Below are 23,906 nucleotides of genomic sequence, written 5' to 3' on the forward strand. Positions count from 1 at the left end.
TGTTCCACTGCTATATAAAATAGAGCCATCTTCTAACAAGATGAAAAGTAACACTGTACAATGGCTAACATAATATTAAAGACTGCTAAGAAAAATGTAAAAATAGCTCAATTTTAGAAGTTATAAGCTTATTTTAATAAGCAGAAAGATTTAATCATGATTTTACCTGCACTGTGAAAAGGGAGGTTCACAAGCTTTTTAAGCCAGGGGTATGCAACTGAATTATGACAGGACAGTTGGCCAGAGTTATGTTGGAAACCATAAGGAAGCTAGCTAAAACTGTCGCACTACTTAAGCAAGACAAAGGCCAATGGAACAGGAACAACAGGAGTAATTAATACACAGGAGCACCCAAGCCCGTTTACCTGGAAATGTTCCCCAGCATCAGCTAATAGTACCACAAACCCACAGCATGGATGGAGCCCCACCTGCGGAGAGTGCCAGCAGAAAAGTCTCTGTCTCTAGTTCCATTACCGACTCCAGTGCATGCATGTGCAATCACTTTGTCTTCAGTTTCCCATGCCTGCATATAGCTGGTAGGAAGTACCTACAACCTCACTTTGAAGATGATAAAGCTGACTCCGTTTTGATGGAGCATTCTGTGAAAAATGGGGAGAAGTCATGCAGGGATGTCAGGAAGTATCATTTTCTTCCTGCCATGGCTCAGCAGAAATGCAGAGCTAACATGTTTGTCCTCCCAGCTACTTTTGTACTTCTTCCATTTGTGTAATACTCCGTATTTTAGGTCAGACACTGGTGCCGCTTTCAAGCGAGTGGAACATCTTGTGCACAAAATCCTTCATGTTCTTAATTCTAGGGAGTCAAGTCCTGAATAAATGGTTGCAAGCTGTCTGGGGCCAATAGCTCTCCCCACTTTGAAGAGTGTTTGACATTACCAGATCTTCAGGCACTACCACCAACACACAAGCTTTTCACTTGCTGCTGGTTCCAACCATTTATAAGTTTTTTCTCAAACTCCAATAGGTTTTCGTTTTGCTTTCCTAAATATCTACTGGCTTGTTTGTCTCGGCAAAAACAGTCCTGCATTCACAGTTAAATTTTCAAGAGCCTGAAGGAAACCCAAGAAACATCCACCTTTTTCTCCATAATCTCAAACTGATCACACTGGCAGCTGGTACCACTCTTCTTGGTTACACATACCATAGGTTAAGCAGTTCTTTCCAAGGACCATTTCTCTCTCTCTCTCCCTCCCTGAGGATTCATTCTTGCACTCTCAACAACTGAGTACAATCTGATATCTAGACCTTGGAGAGCAATTTCATCTGCAAAAGGACCACCTCTGAGGTGGATAAATACCAGTAATTCAGTTATTCAGTTATTTTAAAGCTTTTCCCAAAAAACTTGCACAAAGAAAAGCCTGTTCCTCATCTTCCTATCCATTTTGCTTCCAGTTTGCTTCCCTTGCTTTGTTCTGTGTGTTTTTATGCTGGTGATAAACACAGGGGACTGACAGCAGTGAATGCAGGCACTTCTCTGCTGTCAGTAGTTATTTAGCACCTAGCAAGCACAAAAGGCTCATCAGGATTGGCCATGTTCATACAACCCAGAATTAGGGACAAACGCTTTTCCAGCACCGCTGCAGTTTTGTCAGAGTAGCAGCCAGAACCAGCATCTCGCACTGTCCATGGTGGCTTGTTGAGGACTGTAGAGCCAGAATACAATAAGAGATTTGAAAACTCATACAATGCAAATCAGCATACTTGGATGAACACTGCCAGCTGGTGTTAGGTCCAAGAAAATCTTGACTTTCTATATAAACATGGTTTTAGAAAGTGCCCAGAAAGAATTGAAATATTTTCTTGAGGAGCAGAAAAGAAAAATAGTCTAATCAAGCTGCATGGCTGCAAATCAAACATCATTCCAGTGCGCAGGAGTTTTTCAGTTTATGTAACCTGCCTAGAGACATCCAGAAAGAAAAGTAAAAATTGTTGAAATCAATATGGACGTGAAAATCCTCAAAATCAGTAAGACATGAAGTGAGTCACTTTCATTACTCAATAAACACGGAAGAAAACACAGTTTCAACACCTGCAGGTAATGAGTTCCAGCAATACAGTTTAAAAAAAATTATTTTGCCCTTACCCTTTTATTTTATTGATGTGATCAGCAGTGACACAAAGAGTTTAATAAATAAAGTCAACACAAAGCTAAATATTACAAAGTGTATTTGCAGTGCATTTGGAAAAGATCTGATAGAAAAAACGCAAGAGCTGCTGATTGCTGCTTTTGTTTCCCAAATGTAAACCCATGCACGTTGTAAGGTCTATAAAAACCAACAAACAAACATGATGAGTTCATTGAACCAAGTGTTTGCTTTAACCCCAGAATATATTAATCTGTATGTACAAACACTGTGTGAGAAAAGATCTCTGTTTCTCAATTACACACTGTGGTTTTTAGGCATACAGCAAATAACCTTTGGAAAGACTGCCTCCAACTTTCCTGCAAAGTAAGCCAGTTTAGTGCTCAAGCATGAGCAGAAATCACATACTTCAGGGGGGGGGAAAAAAAAAAAAAACCACAATAACTTTCTTGAGAAGTCCTGAAAAGTGGAACCTTTGTCCTGCACTCGGGGAGCGGCACTGACCTCAGAAGTGATGCCCAGTGACAGCCTTATGCTCTGCAGTGCTCCTCGGACTTGGGCAGAGCATGGCAGAGGGACAGACCAGCTCCTTGGTTTGCACAGGAACACTTGCCATGTTCAGAAGTTACCACGGGGTTTAGTACATCCTAAAAATCATATTGTCCATCACAGAGAAGATGTTTTTAGGAAGATCTGTAGATATTACACTGGCATAGATGCCATCTGCAGGTTATTAGATAGGCAGCACAGGAAGGAGACACCACCATTACTCCTAATCACTCTTTCAGATCCTCACTCAGACTCACTCAGTCCATACCTACCCTACTTGAAAATAACCTGGAGCACTCAAGCCTCAGCAAAGAGTTCAGATTCTGCTTCACCAAGGCAGGGTTTTAATGAGTAACAAACACAGACACTAACTTGTTATGACTCTTGGGAGGTAGCCCCAGCCTGGAGGGAGGACCAGGGCATATTCTGCTTACACAGGGCAGCACATGCTGCAGTCAGGTGCTCCTCTGAACTTCCTCATATATCTTCAAACCAGGCACCTTCAGCAAAAGTTGCATTTCTGGTCACTGCAGCAACCTATGTGCCACTGCATACCTGTGCCTTAGCGCCTGCAACAGCAGTTTTAAACTTCTGAGCAGCGTCTGCTTTAACAGGGAAGGCAGAAACAATGGAACATCCCACAGAAAACGACATGGTTTAAAAAGAAACTGAGGACTGAAACAGGATCTTTTCTTGGAGTCCTCACAGAGCTTAAGAATTATATGTATATGCATATACATGGGCTTTAAAAAATTTTTTATGGGGTAAGAATAAAAAATCAGCAAACCCACAATGTATACTTTTTGTTCTTTAATAGGTTTCCATCTCCAGCAGAAAGATACAGAAGATGCAACAAGAAAAAAACCTCAAGTCTTCAGCTGATGAAAAGTACGTTTCCTACTTAGAATTCTCATCTCCAAAACGTACTGCATCCTACATCACATCATACAGTGACAAGAGATGGTTGCTCAGTTCTCCTATATTTACCTTGCTCTATTGTTCAGTTTCTCTAGAAAAGAAAGAGTAGTGAGTACACACAGTGTCTTCACTCAAACACCTACTGCCCTGGCAGCCTGATCCCTCACATATTGGTCTGATTTACATATTCTGCTTTTACCTGTAGAGCAAGATAGGGTACAAAATGTTCTTACCTAGAAAAAGAATGATTTGGGCCTGTCTTATAGGCAATGAAAATAATCTCATAGGACTGGAGCTCTTAGACTTTCTTCTGCTGCACAGCTCTAATTTGAGCACTGCCGCACGGCGGTGCTACCGCTTGCAGCAGCACGATGCACCATGCAAGTCCCAACTTGCGCAGCATTGCTGCAATCATCAGTGCATGAAAGATGGTGTAATCAGGAGAAATCCTTAGATTTGAAACACTGCATGATAGTCCTGCCAAGCAAAGGGAGAACGGAAATGCCCAAGCTCTTCTTACAAGGCAAAAAAGCAATTGAAGAAGTGGTAAAAGTTGAGGGCAGAGAGCTTCTTTTAAGTGGCTTTTTGTAGGTATGGATTTGAGGTTTCTATCTGTGGGTTGGGGCTGGTTTTTGGGGGGGGGGGGCAGGCATTGTTTTGATTTAGTTTTTATAAAAGGAGTGAAAAAACAGGCCCTGATTCAAATGGTGAACAAAGTGCAAAAGGTTTGCATGAGCGGTATAGCAAAAATTCTTGAGTATCACCTTAACTCAAGTTGAGGCATAGGTAGATGGTGGAATAATTCCTCCACTACAGAAGCAGCAAGGATTTATTTCTCCTCTCTTGGATGGACATATCCTGCTGTTTTCCAATGAGCTGGAGACAGCAGCAGGCAACTTTATTTTACTTGGACCACTCCCAGGATAAAAGCCAGCTTCTCTTTCAGTGGTAGACTCTATGAATCCCCAAAGTCTTACTTTAAAAGACCTTTGTACTGTGTAAGTGCACATGTGGCCTTTGATTTTTATTTATAAAAATACTTCAGCAGCTTTCTAGACCCACACATCTCTGTTCTGCACAACAGGATGTGCCCACATCTGCAAATATGTGACCAAGGAGCTAGAGGGCATTTAGCCCAGTATGCAAGCGCCTGCAGCATCTCTTACCCAATTAGTGTGACAAGAAACTAGTGAGAAGTGTTGTTTTCCTCCCAGAGCAAAAGAGGCAGAGTATCATCTCACATCCCAGAGACAGGCTGGCAGGTTAATACATCTCATTCCCTTAGGTCTGCACAATTAAAACAAAATTGGCTTAAATTAAAAGTCTAAAACCCAGTTGTGAAGTCTTATTTTCAGCCATAGTGAGTATCTGTTAATCCCACTAGTGAGCAGGAAGGGGGTTCCTCTCCCTCTCTGAAAAAATGAGGCAATTGCATGTCAAAATAAAGGTGCTTCCTGCTAGCTACCAAGATTTGAAGATTTTGACCAAAAACCACAAAAACTTGTTAAAAGTGCTCGTGGCTCATTTCCAGCAAGCACATATATCCACATCAGAACTGCAGTGCAGGAGAGAGATAAGATCTTCTTACAAAAATCCAGTGGAAAATAAAACTCTGAGTTGCAAGTTGCAGACTGTATAAAGCCTTCTCATTCCAACTCTGGGAAGCACTCATAAATGAGAGCACATCTCAGCTATATCTTTTCCGTCCTCTAGTGTCAGCTTTTGTGATGAACAAAATCACAATAAGCCTTTTTCTGTTGTCTGTTTTAATTGGTTTTGGTTTAAAACAAAGAAATACTTGTCCTATTGTGGCCTCTGACAAGAGGCCAATTTTTGACTGAAAAACATCAGCCTTCCCCAAATCCAACTGCAAAGTTTCAGACAGCGTCACTGGAGCACATCAACGCAACCAGCAATCTTCAAACGGGAAATTTCCTTCAGGGATAAATCACAGCAGAACAGAGAACACAACTGATTTTGCTCCCAGCTTTTCTTTAAGAAAACAGTCTTGAATGCACAGAGTTTGTGTAGCTAAAGATATAACGGAACCATGTTTCCCCTCTTGGTTTACAATATACCTATACATGCAGGCTGTTCTGCTTAAAAACATCTGTAGCCAAACTCCAACCTACAACAGGCAGTTATTTCAGTAGTTTCACATAAATTATACCAAAGTAGAGCAAGTCTATGAACAGTACAGTTACCTCTGCATTTAGGGGCTGGTAAAGTATCCAAAAACCCTAAAACACTTAATTCCACTAGTTCAGAAAAACAAAACCAGATTAAGTAGCAACAGTTGCACAAAATCTGCGAGTAGAGCTGGAGCAGAGACCAGAGCCAGCCGTGGATCTCCAGCACCCTCTTGTGGTTCCTGGGGCCAACAGGCACGACCGCAGCTAGAAACCACCCAGTTAATCAGTCTATTAAGGGCATTGATAGCTGCAGTTAGTAGACACCCGGATGCGAGCTAACGGGATGCCAGTGCCCTCAGGAGCACTACCGTGAACAATATAGGACATCCTATTGTTTTGAAAATTTCAGGAAGTTTTGGCTGTTGCAGTATTGTTCCCACGAGTCTCAGCATCCATTAGTTGTGTTACTGTACTTGCTAGAAATCACAGAGCCAGGGCCAAAATCTTAGTGTGCTGGACAACATACAGACACTGTGGAAAATGGCTTTCAAGAGACTGGTGGGGAACAGGGACAACTCATATACAGTATGGTCCAACTCATATACAGTATGGTCCAGAGCAGCCTGAGTTGTCAAGGTTCCTCATTTTGCTTTATTTCACTTCATGGGTTGTGGACATCTCTCAGACACCATCTAGGAAAAGACATTTCACTGGCTTCCAAAGACAGCATGGAAGAAAGCGTAAGGATGCCCTTTTCAAACCTAACCGCATGGATGACACAATGCAGCATCACTGGCCAAGGGCAGATGCCATCCTTTTGAAACCAAGTGAAAAGTGACCCATTTAGTGGGAATGCCTACACTAATGAGAGCTAAAAAGCATGTTTAATGTAATCAGGAGCAGGAGATACATGTAAGGAGCCAGAGAGGATCAAAGATGGGAGAACAACCCGTGCAGCATCACCCTGCGGCAGGTGGGGCAACATGATACTGAGGCCAGAGATGACAGTGCGGACTTGAGAGCTGGACAGATGAGAAGAGCCCCAGTGAAGAATCTTGAGGTACAGAGGCAGAGTAGGTTATACATACTCTGTATGTATAACAGAGTACTTAGAGATGTTATACAGTGAAGTTTTGCAACAGCCAGAGGTGGATATGACAATCCACAGATTGTCAAAGATGGAGAGATACACAAGATAACAAATTAATAATTAGGAATGGAAGTGAAGAATGGAATGGTCAGAAGATACTATTTAAAAGTAAGAAAATAGAAAACAAGTCATTGATTGGGAAGTTTGTTCTCTTGGCTAAGCCATACTGCTTCTGCACCATGTGGAGCCGTTCACTTTTCTTCCTGTCACACTGGTATTTTAGGTCACTGGTGTCAATAGCACTGAGGTCTGGGCCACACGACATTGAGCAACTTCTTCCTCTTGGGGATGATATTTCAAAAACAATCATTGGCAGCTTATCTCTGTTCTGTCTGGCTACACCAGGGTCTTTTCTCTCTGGAGTCACTAGAGCTCAGGCCCACCAGGTAGGTAACAAGCAGCTCCTGCTCCACAGCTGCAGCACTGCTAAAGCCCCTGTATTCAGCAGAGCCAAGCTGCCCATCTTTCACTGTACTAGGATGTTTCTGCTGAACAGCTCTTCCCCCACCCAGCCCCACAAGCCATGCCCCTGTGTAGTCCTCTTCACCCTTTGCTCTTATTATTTCTTTACAAATCATTTTCCACTCTTTATTCGAGCAGTTTCCGCTCCAGCCTTATCTCTCCACCCTTGCTCCTTGAAGCTCACTCTAGCTGTAATTGCTGCCTGGCAAAAACACAAAGGTGAGGCCATCTGCCGTTCAGATGGCTTAATAGCATCCAGGCAAAAAAAAAAAAAGAAACTGAAGAAAATTGCAGATTTAACCTACGCTGTATCTGTCAGTTTTGATCAATGCATGGGTTAAGCCAGGTTGCACATACTTCTTTTGATTTCATTTCAGTCGAGTACCAGCCTCACCTCCTTGGAGAGCTCTGTCCTTTCCCCATTCCTGCCCTACTCGAGTAGTGATGCACTCTCCATGTAAGCGCAATTCTACACTCCATGTTACTTCGAGGATACCCTCATCCTTACCCACACGATTGTGCCTGCTCCTAAGAACCCCCCTGAGATTTTACAGAAGCTCCACTTTTTTCCTAATCCCTTCTTCAATCTTAATTTTCCCATTCATACAATAGAAAACTATTCCAACATCAGGATCCCCTTTGTTAAGCAGCAAAAGGAAGGTATTTAAAGAAAATCAAGGTCAAGCACTTGCAAGGTGAGAAATACAGAACCTGACTGAAGGCCAGAAAACACAAGACTGTGCAACCTGCCAGCCCTTGCAGGCATGCATTACTTGTTAGCTTTTAATTGCATAAGAACACACCATTCACCTGGCAGGACACCTGCCTTACTCAGTATTTTGGTTTTACCTAATTTTGTTTTTACCTACTTCACACATCATCCACATGCACATTCTGTGCACAAAATAAAGAACTCCTCCCCTCCTCATAAGCATGCCTCTGGTACTTTCACGCTAAGTCCTTCACTAACATTAACTTACCTTCGTATCCTTGTGGTTAGCCCACAGTATGGTCCATTTTCTCCAAATAAATTGCCAAGATTAAGATAACATTTTTTAGAAATATCCACTAAAATCAACATCTTGCTAGCTTATTGTTAAACCTGGCACATCCTGACAAGCTTTATGTTCTCTCAACACAAAGCAAAAAAATGTAAAAAATTGAGACAAGAAATAACAGAACCACATCAAACCTCTACACAAAACATCTAGAATTTTTACTTATTTACAATCCAACTGCATAATTTGAGGTCATAGAATGATAGAATCAGAAAATGTTTTAGGTTGGAAGGAACCTTAAAGCTCATCCAGTTCCAACCCCCTGCCATGGGCAGGGACACCTTCCGCTAGAGCAGGTTGCTCCAAGCCCCGTCCAACCTGGCCTTGAACACTGCCAGGGATGGGGCAGCCACAGCTTCTCTGGGCACCCTGTGCCAGCGCCTCACCACCCTCACAGCGAAGAACTTCTTCCTAATACCTAATCTAAATCTACTCTTCGTCAGCTTAAAGCCATTTCCCTTTTTCGTATCATTACATGCCCCTCTAAAAACTCCCTCTCCAGATTTTTTGTAGGTCCCTTTAGGTACTGGAAGCTGCCCTAAGGTCTCCCCAGAGCCTTCTCCAAGCTGAACAAGCCCAGCTCTCTCAGCCTGTCTCCATAGGACAGGTGCTCCAGCCTCTCTTTTTTGTGGCCTCCCCTGGATTCGCATAAGCAGGTTCATACCCTTCTTATGTTGGGGACCCCAGAGCTGAACAGAGAGTGGAGTAAAAGGGGAGAATTACCTCCCTCGACCTGCTGGTCACGCTGCTTTTGATGTAGCCAAGGACACAGTTGGTTTCTGGGCTGCAAGCGCACGCTGCCAGCTCATGTTGAGCTTCTCATCAACCCACATGCTGAGCCCTTCTCCTCAAGGCTGCTCTCCATCCAGTCTCTGCCCAGCCTGTATTTGTGCTTGGGATTGCCCTGACTCAGGTGTAGGACCTTGCACTTGGCTTGGTTGAACTTCATGGGGTTGGCATTGGCCACCTCTCAAGCATGTCAAGGTCCCTCTAGATGGCATCCCTTACCTCCAGCGTACCAACCGCACCACACAACTCGGTGTCATCGGCAAACTTGCTGAGGGCGCACTCATCAATCTTCACTCGGACATTTGAGCCATTGACCACAACTCTTGGAGTCACCTACTACTATCATCCATACTTTTTCGTAGTTTCACTGTTGCTGTGGTGCAGGCTTCGCTGCCATACTTACCTCTAGTGTATCTCCTGCTGTGGTGTGTCTTTCATCATTCAGCACTCACAAACTATCTCCAGCAGACATTCTTTAACATCCAAAGCTTACTAGAATCTAGTAAGGGAACGGGCCAGCTTAGTTCACCAACCTCTTAAGCCTTTAAGGTAGACTTCTTTGCTAGTGTTCAACCTGCTCAAGCAGAAAAACAATAAAGGATATATCCTGGGCATGGATTACATACAATAGAAGAGAAAGGCCCATCAACAACTAAAATTGTCCTGGCTTATGAACAAAGTCAAAGATGAAAAAAGTTGCACTGTTACATACTACAGAATCAGATTTCCTTCTGCTTTACATCCTCAACCACTGAACAAAAGGGAGGGGGAAAGCACAAAAGAATGCTTTCATTTTACAGAAGCAAAATATGAGAACTAAACTTCATTTCCAGTGACATTTCCCAGGAAAACAAAAGTGAAAAACAGAGTTCTTCGATGAGTGACTAAAAGATGTGTTTCTTAAGGTGGCAAAAAAGAGGACCAACACGCTACTTACTTTGCCGTAAATAAATATAATGTAAAGCAACCCAGTTTCTCACTGGAAACATCAAAGCTTCCTTACTTCCAGACTGCAGTGGAGGGCAAGAAGTAACAGAGCAGGCATACAACCATTTAAGACCGGGGCAATGCAGAGTTCTGGAACGTCTGGCCCCTACGAACCACTCTGTAGGACTACAACTGAATCCATGATCAGTAAGTTAAGTTCTACACAACACCAAATCAAGTATCAGAATCATGAATCAAACCTGTCAGATTTCAGAAACAAAAATATGGTGTAGTAGGACTATAGAGTATTTATGTCGTGTGTACAGAGCCAGGACGGACAACACAGCAGACACAAGAAATGCTGCACACTTATAGAAAAGAAGTTACAAAGGCCATAAAGGTGTTTCACTCTACAAAGCAAAACCACTGCTCAATTGCTGTTACCTCCTTTGCTCACAGCTCATTGTAACCACTGCTTCCGTAACCAGTTTCAGGGTATAAAGTAGTGAAACAGGTATACCACATACAACTATTTTTTCTACTTTCTCTTAAGAGAATTTTCTCAATTACAACCCCTAAGTTACCTGAGTTTATACACTTATTGTAACACAATTCTTCTATGATTATACTATTTTCCCAAACGGTTATAGAGGTGACACTTGTTACTAAACCTGACAAAGAGGGGGAAAAGTCTACATCTCACTTTGAGAAATACCAAGTCAAAAAAGTTTTCACTTAGTAATAAAAATGGCAATTCACATACCACTAAGTAATTCGGACAGGCAAAAGATCCTGTTGATGGGATGTGAACAGACCACAGCAACGTGTCAATGTTAAAAAAATAAACAAGCAAATAAAAAATGCAGGAGAGGGGAAGAAAAAAGCACACAGGTAGGAAAGACTTCATTACCGATATAGCAGCATTCTCCTTAAAAAAAAAGAAACATTTTTATCCTCTTATTTAGACAACAAAATGGTGATTTCAATACATTTTGCCACAATTACCTATATCTACATTTGCATGCTTGTTGCAAGACAAAAACTGACCTCTTGAATAGAAATCTCTATTTAAACTAATAATTTACAAAAGAAGCATACCACCTTTGGCCAAAAATTGATAGATACCACCTTGTAAAAATGTCTTTTCCTAAAAAAGTTAAACATGGACAAAACCTCAGCTTTATAAATATTTTGGATTTAGAGTTTTACTTATTATAAGAAATACTACAATTCAAAAATATCTTGAAGGGGGAATGTCTATATGTATGTATTAGTTGTAAGTATGCAATATCACCATGAGCAGTTGTTCTTACGAATCAATGCAACATAGTTTGTACAAAACTGTGGAAAATATTTAAAGAACTAAAATGAACCAAATAAACCTATAAATAATACAATATTGTTTTTTAAATGTGTGATCACAAATAAGCAAAAGAGGTGCTTATTGCATAGACATACTTCTGCTGCTATAAAAGTAAGATCTGGAGAGGAAAATATTTTTACCTCATTCTGAAATGCAGTCAGTGCTGCCAGAGTACATTTAACACAAACGCAAACAAAACTTACCAGATTTAAAAACAATACCCTTGTTGCTATGCACTGAGACAATACTCTGTAAATCAGTTTATTTTCCATGTAGTGGACAAATCCAGCCAGTGCAATTATTTTCCTGTATGTGAATAGTAAAATCAAAAGGTTTATTTTCCCATTAAGAAATGTGTTCGGCGTGAGAATACTGGGTCTTACAATGTCCCCATAAAGCTTTACATTTAAGGGTTTGTTCTAGAAACTTGGAATGCAACACAGGGTTTTGCCATTAATAACTACTACACTACAACTGGTTAAAGAGCAGTTACGGGTGGAAGAGTGGGTGGAAGAAGAACAGTACAACAGCTCAACTAAGTAAAAGAGATTTAGTGCACTTTGCTCATTTTTAGCCAACACGCTACATTGTCTTTTTGCGTACAAAGTGGATGCAAGGATTTCCACTGTAACAAAGAAATGACTTGGCAAGCAGAATGTTGTGTCAAGCTGCCCTTTTTTTTCTTATAGACTTGGAAAATTAAAACAGAAGCTTTGCAAGACATTACACAATTCTTCAGTTTTATTATTAAACATGAAAGTCTGCTTTGTTACATTGTCACACTGCTAGTCAGAAATGCTTCAGTGACGAAGAAGGCCAATGCTGGGTCAATCCAAGCCCTCGTTCTACAACATTTGTTTACAAAGAAGTTATAGTAATGTTCAACACTCCCAACCCAACATTTCTTGCTTTCTTCAGAGAAAAGTTACATCAGTTTTTTTCTACTGGGTATATTACTATATAAATTAGAAAATCTTTTTGGACAACATATCCCCAAATCATCATGAGATCAAAACAGGCTTCTACAGGTGTTACAAAGGTCTTCACACATCATCATCATCTGATGTATCGCTGCTGCTCGTCTCGGAATCCTCATTCTCCAGAGCAGGTTTGAAAGTGCTGATTTTCCAGGGGCTAAATTTAAAATTGCAGATGAGGCCGTTTTTCAAAATGCCATTTTTCCGAAGACCATTTCTTTGTAACTGAAATGAGAAAATGAGATGTATATAGAGAAATAAAAAGTAAACACAACAACCTGTTGCATTTCGACATTCCAAATGCTCTAATTAATATGTCTGTGGCTAGACTTAAAGAAGCATCAGCTATTCAGATTTAATATCCCGTAAGGTTCCCCATTCCAGCTCCTCCTCACTTACCCATTCAGGTATATACAACATTTGTAACCGAAAAAAAAATAAAAGAAAATAAAAATCAAGTCTAGAGTGCCTTTTCAGACTTTGCTACTAGAGAATTAAATGTCTGTTAATTTCCAGAGACAACTCAGATTTGGAGAAGCAAGGAAATGACATACACGAAAAATGACATAAAAGAAAATTCCCCTTCCTCAGGCTAAGCTGAGGAGCTAGAAAGCCTGTGCTATTCTAGTACAGCAATGCTGAAACTACTCAGAAGCAATGCTCCTTTACCCTTCCCCTGATACTTTGAGAATAGGCCTTACCAACAATAAGCACTGCTCCCCTATCTTTTTAAAGCAATTATTCTTCCAAAAGTGCAATACTGAGATCGTCAGGACAGTGAGAAGAGCATGCAGCAAGCTCACTGCCCTGGACTTCAAGAGAGCAGACTTCGGCCTCTTCAGGAACCTGCTTAGTAAGGTTCCATGGGATACAGTCCTAGAGGGCAGCGGGGCCCAACACTGCAGGTTGATATTCAAGGATCATCTGCTACAGGCTCAGGAGTGTTGCGTCCTTACTAAGACCTGATGAAATCCATCTGTGGGTCCTGAAGGAGCTGGCGAATGAAGTTGCTAAGCCACTGTGCAGCACATTTGAAAAATCATGGCAGTCAGGCGAAGTTCCTGATGACTGGAAAAAGAGAAATATAACCCCCATTTTCAAGAAGGGGAAGGCAGAAGACCCGGGGACCTACAGACCAGTCAGCCTCACCTCTGTGCCTGGCAAAATCTTGGAGCAGATTCTCCTGGAAAACATGCTAAGGCACATGAGAAACAACAAGGTGGTTGGTGACAGCCAACATGACTTCACTAAGAGCAAGTCCTGCCTCACCAATTTGGTGGCCTTCTATGATGGAGCCACAGAACTGATACACAGCGGCAGAGCAGATGACGTCATCTACCTGGACTTGTGCAAAGCGTTCGACACTGTCCCGCGTGACATCCTTGTCTCTAGATTGGAGAAACATCAATTTGATGGATGGACCACTCAGTGGATAAAGAACTGGCTGAATGGCCGCACGCAAAGAGTTGTGGTCAACAGCTCAATGTCCAGTTGGAAAACAGTAATGAGTGGTGTCCCTCAGGGTTCGGTGTCGGGACCTGTGTTGTTCAACATCTTTGTTGGCGACATGGACAGTGGGACTGATGCACCCTCAGCAAGTTTGCTAATGACACCAAGCTGTGTGGTTTGGTTGATAGGCTGGAGAGAAGGGATGCCATCCAGAGAGACCTGAACACAATTGTGAAGCAGGCCGATGCCAACCTTATGAAGTTTAACCAAGCCAAGTGCAAGGTCCTACACCTGGGTCAGGACAATCTCAGGCACTGCTACAGGTTGGGCAGAGAAGGGATTCAGAGCAGCCCTGCAGAGAAGGACTTGGGGGTGTTGGTTGATGAGAAGCTTAACATGAGCCGGCTTCAGTGTGCGCTCACAGCCCAGAAACCAACCGTATCCTGGGCTGCATCAAAAGAAGCGTGACCAGCAGCTCAAAGGAGGTGATCCTGCCCCTCTACTCTGCTCTCGTGAGACCTCACTTGGAGTATTGTGTACAGTTCTGGTGTCCTCAACATAAGAAGGACATGGAGCTGTCGGAGCGAGTCCAGAGGAGGGCCATGAGGATGATCAGGGGGCTGGAGCATCTCCCGTATGAAGACAGGCTGAGAAAGTTGGGGCTGTTCAGCCTGGAGAAGAGAAGCTGCATGGAGACCTCATAGCAGCCTTCCAGTATCTGAAGGGGGCCTACAAGGATGCTGGGGAGGGACTCTTCATTAGGAACTGTAGTGGCAGGACAAGGGGTAATGGCTTCAAACTTAAACAGGGGAAGCTCAGGTTAGATATAAGGAAGAAGTTCTTTACAGTGAGGGTGGTGAGGCACTGGAACGGGTTGCCCAATGAAGCTGTGAATGCTCCATCCCTGGCAGTGTTCAAGGCCAGGCTGGACAGAGCCTTGGGTGACATCGCTTAGTGCGAGGTGTCCCTGCCCATGGCAAGGGGGTTGGAACTAGATGATCTTAAGGTCCTTTCCAACCCGAATGACTCTATGATTCTATGATTCTAAATGATAGTGAAACAGCAACATCCCTAACAATCAAAATTACTGCAGATCCTCCTCAAAGACAGGCATTTAGGGTAGCCAATTACAAGTTTATATGGGAATATTAGTGTTACCTGTTCACTAATGACACGGAACTCCCTCATCTCATCCTCTGTTAGTGGAGCATATGTTTCATCATTTTCACTGTCTTCCTGCCAGCCCATCTCCTTTAATAACCTTTAAATTAAAAAGGACAAGATTAAGGAACTTGCTACACACATTTCAAGCTGTGCCTACGTATTTGTGTGAAGATCTCTAACAAATGGATTAATCAGTCCACAACCTTTTTCGAACAAACTCTTACTTAAAGATAGGTTAAAAAGCTTACAAAAGATAATAAATAAATAAGTAAAGCACAGAAGTTGAGAATTCTCAGGTCTTTCACAGATCACCCTGTTTTACCACTACATGTGGTAAAACCTGTACCTTCATTTTGAGACAGACATCTTTGTCAGGTGGAAAATTAAGAATGCACTTTCATTGCACAACTGCTCTGGTGGAGCATGAGGCTACATGATACTTAGTTACCAGCTGTGTTTAAGCCATGACAGGATGAAAAGAAAAAAGAGACAGATTCCTCTCATGACTAAGTTTGAGATATCCAAAGACGCAATAATCAACATGGTTTAGCGAGTGCCCGAAGTGGGACAGCAGTATCTGAGCAGGAAGAGAGTGGTTTTACATATGAAGCCGCTCCACTGTAAAAACAGGCGTTATCTGAGAATGAAGACACCGTGATATTTAACAACCAAGATAGTAAGTTCTCTTGCTGCAAAGTTTGTGCAAAAAAGATCAGCATGTTCTTCAGGCAAACCATGCACCTTTGACCTTATATGACGAGGGAAATTAAAGCTATTTCATAGAAAATAAAGATGTTTCATAGTAAAAATCTGGAATTGTAGAAGGGGAAAACGGAAAAAAGCATTACTCTGTTTAACAAAAAGGAAAAAAAAAAGGTACAGAAAGGAAATTACATCCTCTGTAGTATTTGGGCCAAATCGGACAATGTGACAGCCAGGAACAACTAAATCCTCAGGAAGCAGCAGAAATAAAATGCAAGTCATCCAAAACTCTCTTTCAAGAGAATGAGTGCATTTGTATAGACATACAGAAAAAGAATCACAATGCCAAATGCAGTTCAATGACAGTTATATTTTTGGCAATAGCAATTTGAGTTAGAAAGTTTTACTGAAGCAAGGTAAAACGTTAAAAATATTCTGTACAATAAAGTGAACAGCCACAGAGCTCCTGTTAATGTAAACTAAATTTAAGGCAATGACTAATTAACATTTAAGCAACACTGTCTAAAGTTAGCAGGGCCACTGTCCCTATAAACCAACACAAGACTTCTAGAATGGTTAAAAGGGTGATCTACATGAAAAAAATTAAACTTCAGATTAGCAAACTTGACACCAACAGGACGGCTGCATTTTGGAAACTTCCCCAGCACAACGGAAGCCCAAGATATCTTTTATACAAGATATGCCAATACTGTTATCAGGTATGCACAAGTATCCTTGTTGAGTTAAGCTGGGCACTTCAAGTCAAATTTACTACAAAAAGGCTTACCACATAACAACGGCCTACATGTATGCAGAAGTCATAGCCAAAGGGCTGGGACACTAATGGAGACACAGCCTTTCTGGGATACCACAAAAGACAGACACATGCACGGAAAACCTACGAAGGCCATTCAAATCATCTGAATTGAAAAATGAGGGCTAGACTGGATTCCTACCTTCTAGTAAAAAAGTCAGCATCAGCAGCCTCTAGTGGTCAAAGATTTCTGTTTCCACAGCCAGTGGTGGAAAATGGGAACAGAGCAAGGTACATTCATTTTTTATCCTCACAAGGGATAAGAGGTCATCAAAATTTCCTGTGCAGATACTACAAATATGAAAGTTCTCTAATCCAATTTATACCTATAATCTACCACTATAAACAAACAAAATCACTGCAATTCTGTAGTTGCCAGAAACAGTAAGAATCTGACAGAGCTCATGACAAGAGTATCTCCAGACTGAGTTGTGATTTCCAAGCAGCTCATCTCTACCAGTTGCTACTGCAGTTACTTTTCTGAGACACTAAAAATATTTCAATCCATTTTTGAAGTTACTTTCTCCCTTTCCAGTATATTTTCTTGTGATACTGCTGACAATGTCAACTCGTCAGATACAGAAGTAATGAACAAGAAGGAAAAACTCACTTAAGTTGCATAAGACTGCATAAGATGCAGCCATTGAAAGATTATTAATACAAATAGCAGTTACATGCACTATTCCTCATAGATATACAGACCAAAATCAGAGGGATGAAGTCACTGTGCAGTTTGTTTTATTTCTTTATAAGGAAATACATCGAATTTTTAGTAAAGCAAGTTTAAATCAGCACTCAAGTCTAGTGGAAATGAAGTATATTTCACATTACATTAGTACATGTCTTAAAGATAAACTTTGGCACTACTCATTAAACATTTTATGTGTTCTCGGTTTTCAGATTCTGACTTCTTAACTAGTAAGAATTTATGACATGCTTACTTGCCATGAAGGAACACTCTATATTACATAAAGTACATACCTATGCTCTCCATATTATATAAAGTACATACCTATGCTCTGCCTCAAGTGAGCTTGAAAGAACATTTGCCTGAGGGAAAGCTGAAGATTCAATGATTTGTTGAGATGTAACTGAAGCATTGCCATTCTCCTGTGGAATTTCATTTTCAAAGTTTTGGTTTACATCTCTCTCATGAGGAGGACTGCTGCGGTTATGCAAGTTAAAGGACTCATCATTCTGTCAAAAAATAATTATATGTTACAAAGTTTTAAAGAAAATTCTATTCACAAGTAAACATCTGCAAGTGCTGCAATTCAGTGATTCCATTTAAGTTCAGTTTAAATGGAGACATTCTATACTACTTCTGTGGTAATTCTGTTCATACTCTAGAGTTTGCAATACCTGAATACTACATAAATCTTAAGTTATGCCACTGAAAAAGTAATGTGGAAAGCAACTCCCATGCTCTGCCTCAAAATTTTTTCCATGAAGTTTCAAATATATCTTAAAATTCAAACTTATTTAAGCTGCCTTTCATACTCACTGAAATAAGAGGTTATCTGTGAACTTGCAAACAATGTTCCTGATTAAGTATCAGAAATGTGTGTCAGAAGTTTGAAAGCACAAAAGTTTTCAAACTTACTTAGTGTATAGGAGAGGTTGCAGCCACCATACCTCAATCAGAAAGTCACCTGCCACGTGTTCAGAAAGACTGGGTGCTGCTCCTTAAATTGAGACAACTCCCCCTACACACATGTATTCACCACACCTTCTCAGTTGCCAGAACTGTGACTTAGTAGCCACAAAATAAGAACTATTAAGAAAGTTTATTTAGAAAGCAGACTGTTCAGGTTCACTCAAATATTAATAGCTCTTTAATTCTATAAACCAGTGACGTTTCTTTTTATTCTACTCATTCAGCAAACTGTAATTCTTATTTAATGTAATGAGCCAACCAGCCCCAGAAGTCTCACCAACTACAAAAACAGAGAGGAGAGTACAATGATTACCTAGTTAATACCCTTTTGACAACAAAATCCCTAAAGCGGCCATATGACAGCACTATCCACAGCAGGTGGCAATCACTCAATAAGCCAGTTTTGCACTTCTAAGAAACCATACTTCGGAGTCCAGGATCAAGACCATCATTAACATTTTTTTCTCACTCCAGAAATTTTAGAATCCTGAGCAAGAACTTCTTAAGAACAAGTATCACAATAAACATACATTCAGCTGTTAAATCATATGCCTGAAGAATGGATCTCAGATTATCAAACAAAATTGATAAAAATATTAAACAATGTCAATACACTTTGGGCAAAATAGCTTATTCCAAGCATGATTCAGCTACTGATTATGATTTGCTTTGTTTCAGAGGTGAAATCTGTTACTGCAGGCCTTAAAATTCTATAAACAGGATGATGTAAGACTGTTACGCAGTTATCTCCCCATCCACTCAGTTGCACACCATGTCTTCTACTGATGATCATTAAAATGAATGTTGAAAGTAGGACAACTATTAGGTGATTGGTTTAACATCTTTTCACACCTGTTAGTATGATAACTATGCTTATGGCTTATTGGTGGCTTGTAGCACTGACACAAATATTCTCTGGTGATAGCTAAGTACTCAAAAAACAGATTCAGATTGAAAGAAATCTGACAAATACAGCCAGAACAGGCCACCAAGTTCTCAGCTAGGAAGTAAAACCGGGTTATTCATATATGCATAATTTGAACAACTGCTTGTATGACTACACCAAGATAAGGGTATTTCTCGCTATCTAAACACTCTTAACTAGAAAGGAAATGGTTTGAGAAGCAGAACCAAGTTTTTCAATCAAATGTTTTGTAGGATAACTAACAGCCCAGGTAGGGAATACTGCCATCCACAAGGGAGCCAGATGGGATCCACCCAAGGAGACCAGCAGCATCCTGGCCTGTATCAGCAATAGTGTGGCAGCAGTGCCAGGGCAGTGATCATCCCCCCGTACTGGGCACTGGTGAGGCTGCACCTCGAATCCTGTGTTCAGTTCTGGGCCCCTCACTACAGGAGAGACATAGAGGTGCTGGAGCAGGTGCAGAGAAGGGCGACAGAGCTGGTAAAGCGTCTGGAGCACAAGGAAAGTCTAAGGAACCGGGACTGTTTAGTCTGGAGAAGAGAAGGCTCAGGGGGACGTGATCACTTTCTACAACTACCTGAAAGGAGGCTGTAGTGAGGTGTGGCTCAGCCTCTTCTCCCACGTAACAAGCAACAGGAGAAGAAACGGCCCCAAGTTCTGCCAGTGGAGGTTTAGATTGGATATTAGGGAAAATATCTTCTCTGAAAGGAGAAGAGCTATTGGGCCAGGCTGCCCAGGGAAGTGGTCAAGTCACCATCGCTGGAGGTATTTAAAAATGTGTAGATGTGACACTTAGGGACATGGTTTAGTGGTGGACTTGGCAGTGCCAGGTTAATGGTTGGACTCAACCTTAAACATCTTTTCCAACCTAAACGATTCCATGATTATGTCAGTGTACTAAGCTTAATTTATTCTTTTTGTTGTTGCTACAGACACAGACGTACCTGAGCTATTAACATGTACGAACAGATACTGCGTAAGATAAAAGAAAAAGAAACTACAAAGAAGCACTGGAGGAAGAATAGTACTTGGAACAACTTCAAATTCATCAAAATGTCATTTAGAGATCTTAGAACATGACTTAACAGCTGTTTACAGCAAAATAAAAACTAGTTTATGGTCCCTCTGAGAACTACTACTGTAGTACAATATATACATACAATAGGTATGAACAAAACTACCTTATTTTGCGCAGCATCATTCTCGTTTTCATGTTCCTCTTCCACTCTGTCTTGTTTCAGTGTTTTCAAAAATTCACTCTTCTTATCAGCCCGCATTCTTGTCAATTTTGTTAAACGAGGCTGACCAACTTTGTCAACAGGGGATGAAGAATTTGACCGATTATACTAATGTAGGGAGTCAGGAAAGAAAGTGTGTTAGAAAATTTACATTCATTTAGAAAACTTTGAATGAAAGACAAAAAGACTCCCTGGCCCCTGTAGTTTCAGGTTTCACATATATCCACAGTCAAAAGCAGAGGGAAGATACTTGAATTTCAGGATATGTAGTTCTTACATGTAAACTAGAAATGCAGGTTTATGGAGCACTGCTAATAAACAGTGCACCTTCTAAAGTGTATCATACCATTAGCAGTTCTGAAGTTTAAACTCTTCAGGTTATACTTCCTAATGCACTATTTTTACACCAAATCAAATTTACAAAGCAAATTGTGCAGTACTTAAAGGCCAGTGATATTCCTTCTGAAAAAAAGTTATTGAATACAATTCTGAATATAACTTACTGATCTGCTTATCTAACCAAATTAAACATTTTATAGATTTCATTGCTTTACCTCTTTCACTGAATTTTGTGATACAGTAAATGCCTTGGCAGTTGATTTGATAGGACTGGAATTGCCAACACCATATGCAGATTCATGAGGAAAAAGATTCCCAAGTTTATTTTCTTTTGCTTGGCTTTTCCACTGTGTAGGCTAAACAAAAATTTAAACAGGAATTTAAAGAGTCATTAACTACAATAGGATTATTTTCAGGAATCTTCAGGAAAATGATTATACAAAAGCAAATCATAACTACAACCATAATTTAGTGCAAACAACTGTCTTCTTGTGCAAAGGAGACTGTTCATGAGCAACTTCACACTTATAAATACTGTTTAAATTTTTTATATAAAGACTAAAATTCAAAAACCATTAATACCCTCATATTTGAGCAGTTAAGAATGAAAGTATGAGTCTTCAACAGAAGAAAGAATTGTTTTTAATGAAGAATGTTAGAGAGTTAGGAACTACTCCATCATATACTCTCAGGAGCATAGAAAAACTCCTGAAACAATAATCTAGAGATGAATATGGAAAGTCGCATTTGGGAAGGGCCCAGAATGACACTAATAGGTTGCAATATCATATCTATCAATAACTGAGATAAATTCTGAGGATATTTTTATGCTGGCTATCTCTTTCCACTAGGTGTCTATTCTTCTGTTAAAAATAGTATATACAAAAGGCATTGCTATTCCATGAGTTAAAAACAACCTTTTCACTCTCACTTGTACAGTTCTTGCACTTCTCAAAAAAGGTAAATGAGAAAGAGAGATCCAAGCACAGTAAAGTTTAAAAATAAAAGTGACAAAAAATTGTTTCCATTCACTTTTAGGGTGTGCTGCACTTACCGAGAGCCAAAAGCACAGTACTCTGGAACAGTACTCTCAGGGTGAAATAAGCACATTCGGAACTACAGAATCATTTTTTTCAATATGTTGTTCATGTATCCATGAATGTACCCATATATTCAAGACTCACCTTCACGACTGGAGTGACAGGCTTAGGGACTAATCCTTTGTAAACACTTGTGCCAGTTCCATTCTTTACTGCCTGTGAATGAAGACTTCCTACTACTGGGAATCCAGATATCTGCACTTCTTTTGTACTGCCCTTTTTAATGACTAGCATTCTCTGAGATCTAGATTTAGGATTCAAAGGGTACTCTGGAAAAAAAGAAAGGAACTATGTGTATATATATATAGATAGATACACATATGTATACACACACACACAAACACTTTTTTTTTTATATATATGCTTATATATATACACATATATATGCTTTTACATATATATGCTATACATATGCAATACATAAATATACATGCTTGTGTGTGCGTGCACTTACGTATATGATTTTAAATTTCTACTTCATAAGGTACTGGATAGCCATAAGGTCCAAAGGAAACAGACATAAATCAAGAACTTAGTCCAGTACTAGTTCCACAAATGACACACTGTACAAACCTGGATAGACACAGGTTCTGTTCCATTTTCTACAACCAGCATTTGTAAAACATTTCACTTGGCAATGCTGCAATTTTACTTTTGGAAGTAAAGATATTCTTCACAGTAGCCAGCTACACAGTTCTTGTTTGCAAATCTAAAATCCAAATACTATTATTTGTTGCTAGTTATCTAATATTTAAAAGAGATTATGATTTTCATATTACTCTTTAAGGTTACTACAAGAATAATTACTTATATATTTATTAACAGGTCAGTTTAGAGCCAAATGCTCCCCTCTGAGGCTCTATAAATGTGAGATAAATATTTGCATAATGGCAATGACCAGTTTCTCTATCTCCACGCCTCAGATAAGCATAACAGAACAAATGAAGCTTACATTTTCATGTTCAAGAGAGCACTAATTAAGAGACATACTAAGTAACTGACATAACAGTTCTAGAGAGCATCTACTAAAAACAGTTCTAAAATTTTTAAGAAGTGCATTAACAGCCCTTTCCAAGATTATCTCCTTTCCCTGCAAGCACTTCTACTTCACAAGCAGAGTCACTATATCCTTCTTTAGCTTTCTTTAAAAAACATTCACGATAATTGTATAGTTAGGCCTGACTGAACTTTATGAAAATACTTTCCATAATACTTGCATGCTGCCATCACATATATACAAGGTAAAAGGAAATCTAATAGAAGCACACATTTTTAACAGGCATTAGAAGAGGACATTAACATTTCTCCTGTCCTCAGTATTGCTTCCTTTAAAAGGGAATAACAGCTTTAATTTCAGTTTTTCAATTATAAAACAAGATTTGCAATTGCAGACCTGTAATACAGCAAGATACCGAGCTGTAAGATGTAACAAAGCACTGCACTGTAGCTTATAGGTTCGACTGCCTGGTCCTTAAAGGTCCCCTCCGAAGTAAATCATTCTCTTGATTTTACATAGCTAACAGAAACGTTCCTTCCTTTGCTTGTGAAGAGTGAGATCCAAAAAGCTTGGAAAGCTTGCCCTCCTGCAGATCAAGCTATGCCACATCATGCAGCAGCACAACCAGAGTGCTGCAAAGGTTGTAAAACACTCCAATTGTTATGTAATTATTCCCAGCTTGGTTAGGAAACAGTTTAGTCATTGTTGCTCTTTTTTAAAAAGATAACTGTCTTTCCTGATTTTCACACAAAAGCTGCTAAACACACAAAACTGGAAATCAGTCCAATTTTCAGGCTTCTACAAAAGTTCTTATCAATTAGATATTTAAGTTGAGGGGCTGATCTACACCTAGTATTACCTAAGAGTACAAAACATATTGGGGAAGTATGAGAAAAAGAATCAGCAAACTAAAGTATCATTTAAGATCTCAGCATTGGCAACAGTTAACGTAGTAGCTTTTTTGTTTAATTAAAGTTATTTCTTCATAAAGAAAAAGCTACTTATTTTCAGTAGGTTTATTACTTTAAAACCTGTGCAGTCTAAAGCTGCCACCATCTTAAGGATGAACAATTGACTATATAAAGCCCACAG

General features: G+C 40.2%; 1 protein-coding gene across 10 annotated transcripts in view; it reads right to left on the reverse strand.

The window, feature by feature from the left end:
- Window positions 1-12,164: 12,164 nt before the first annotated feature.
- The window catches only part of GPBP1 (GC-rich promoter binding protein 1), a 34,936-nt gene continuing 23,194 nt past the window's right edge, over window positions 12,165-23,906 (reverse strand). For 9 of the 10 annotated variants that reach the window (XM_030469952.1, XM_030469950.1, XM_030469945.1 and 6 more), the window contains 6 exons: window positions 21,902-22,086; window positions 20,933-21,073; window positions 20,322-20,486; window positions 17,571-17,755; window positions 15,037-15,139; window positions 12,165-12,654 (listed from right to left, as the gene is read on the reverse strand). In XM_030469952.1, coding sequence (XP_030325812.1) covers window positions 12,496-12,654; window positions 15,037-15,139; window positions 17,571-17,755; window positions 20,322-20,486; window positions 20,933-21,073; window positions 21,902-22,051 — 903 coding nt within the window. In that variant the 5' untranslated portion in view covers window positions 22,052-22,086 and the 3' untranslated portion in view covers window positions 12,165-12,495. The remainder of the gene's footprint in view (window positions 12,655-15,036; window positions 15,140-17,570; window positions 17,756-20,321; window positions 20,487-20,932; window positions 21,074-21,901; window positions 22,087-23,906) is intronic. The other variant, XM_030469951.1, reaches the window with a different exon arrangement.

This window comes from Strigops habroptila, chromosome Z, assembly GCF_004027225.2.
Source record: "Strigops habroptila isolate Jane chromosome Z, bStrHab1.2.pri, whole genome shotgun sequence".
Lineage (NCBI taxonomy): Eukaryota > Metazoa > Chordata > Aves > Psittaciformes > Psittacidae > Strigops > Strigops habroptila.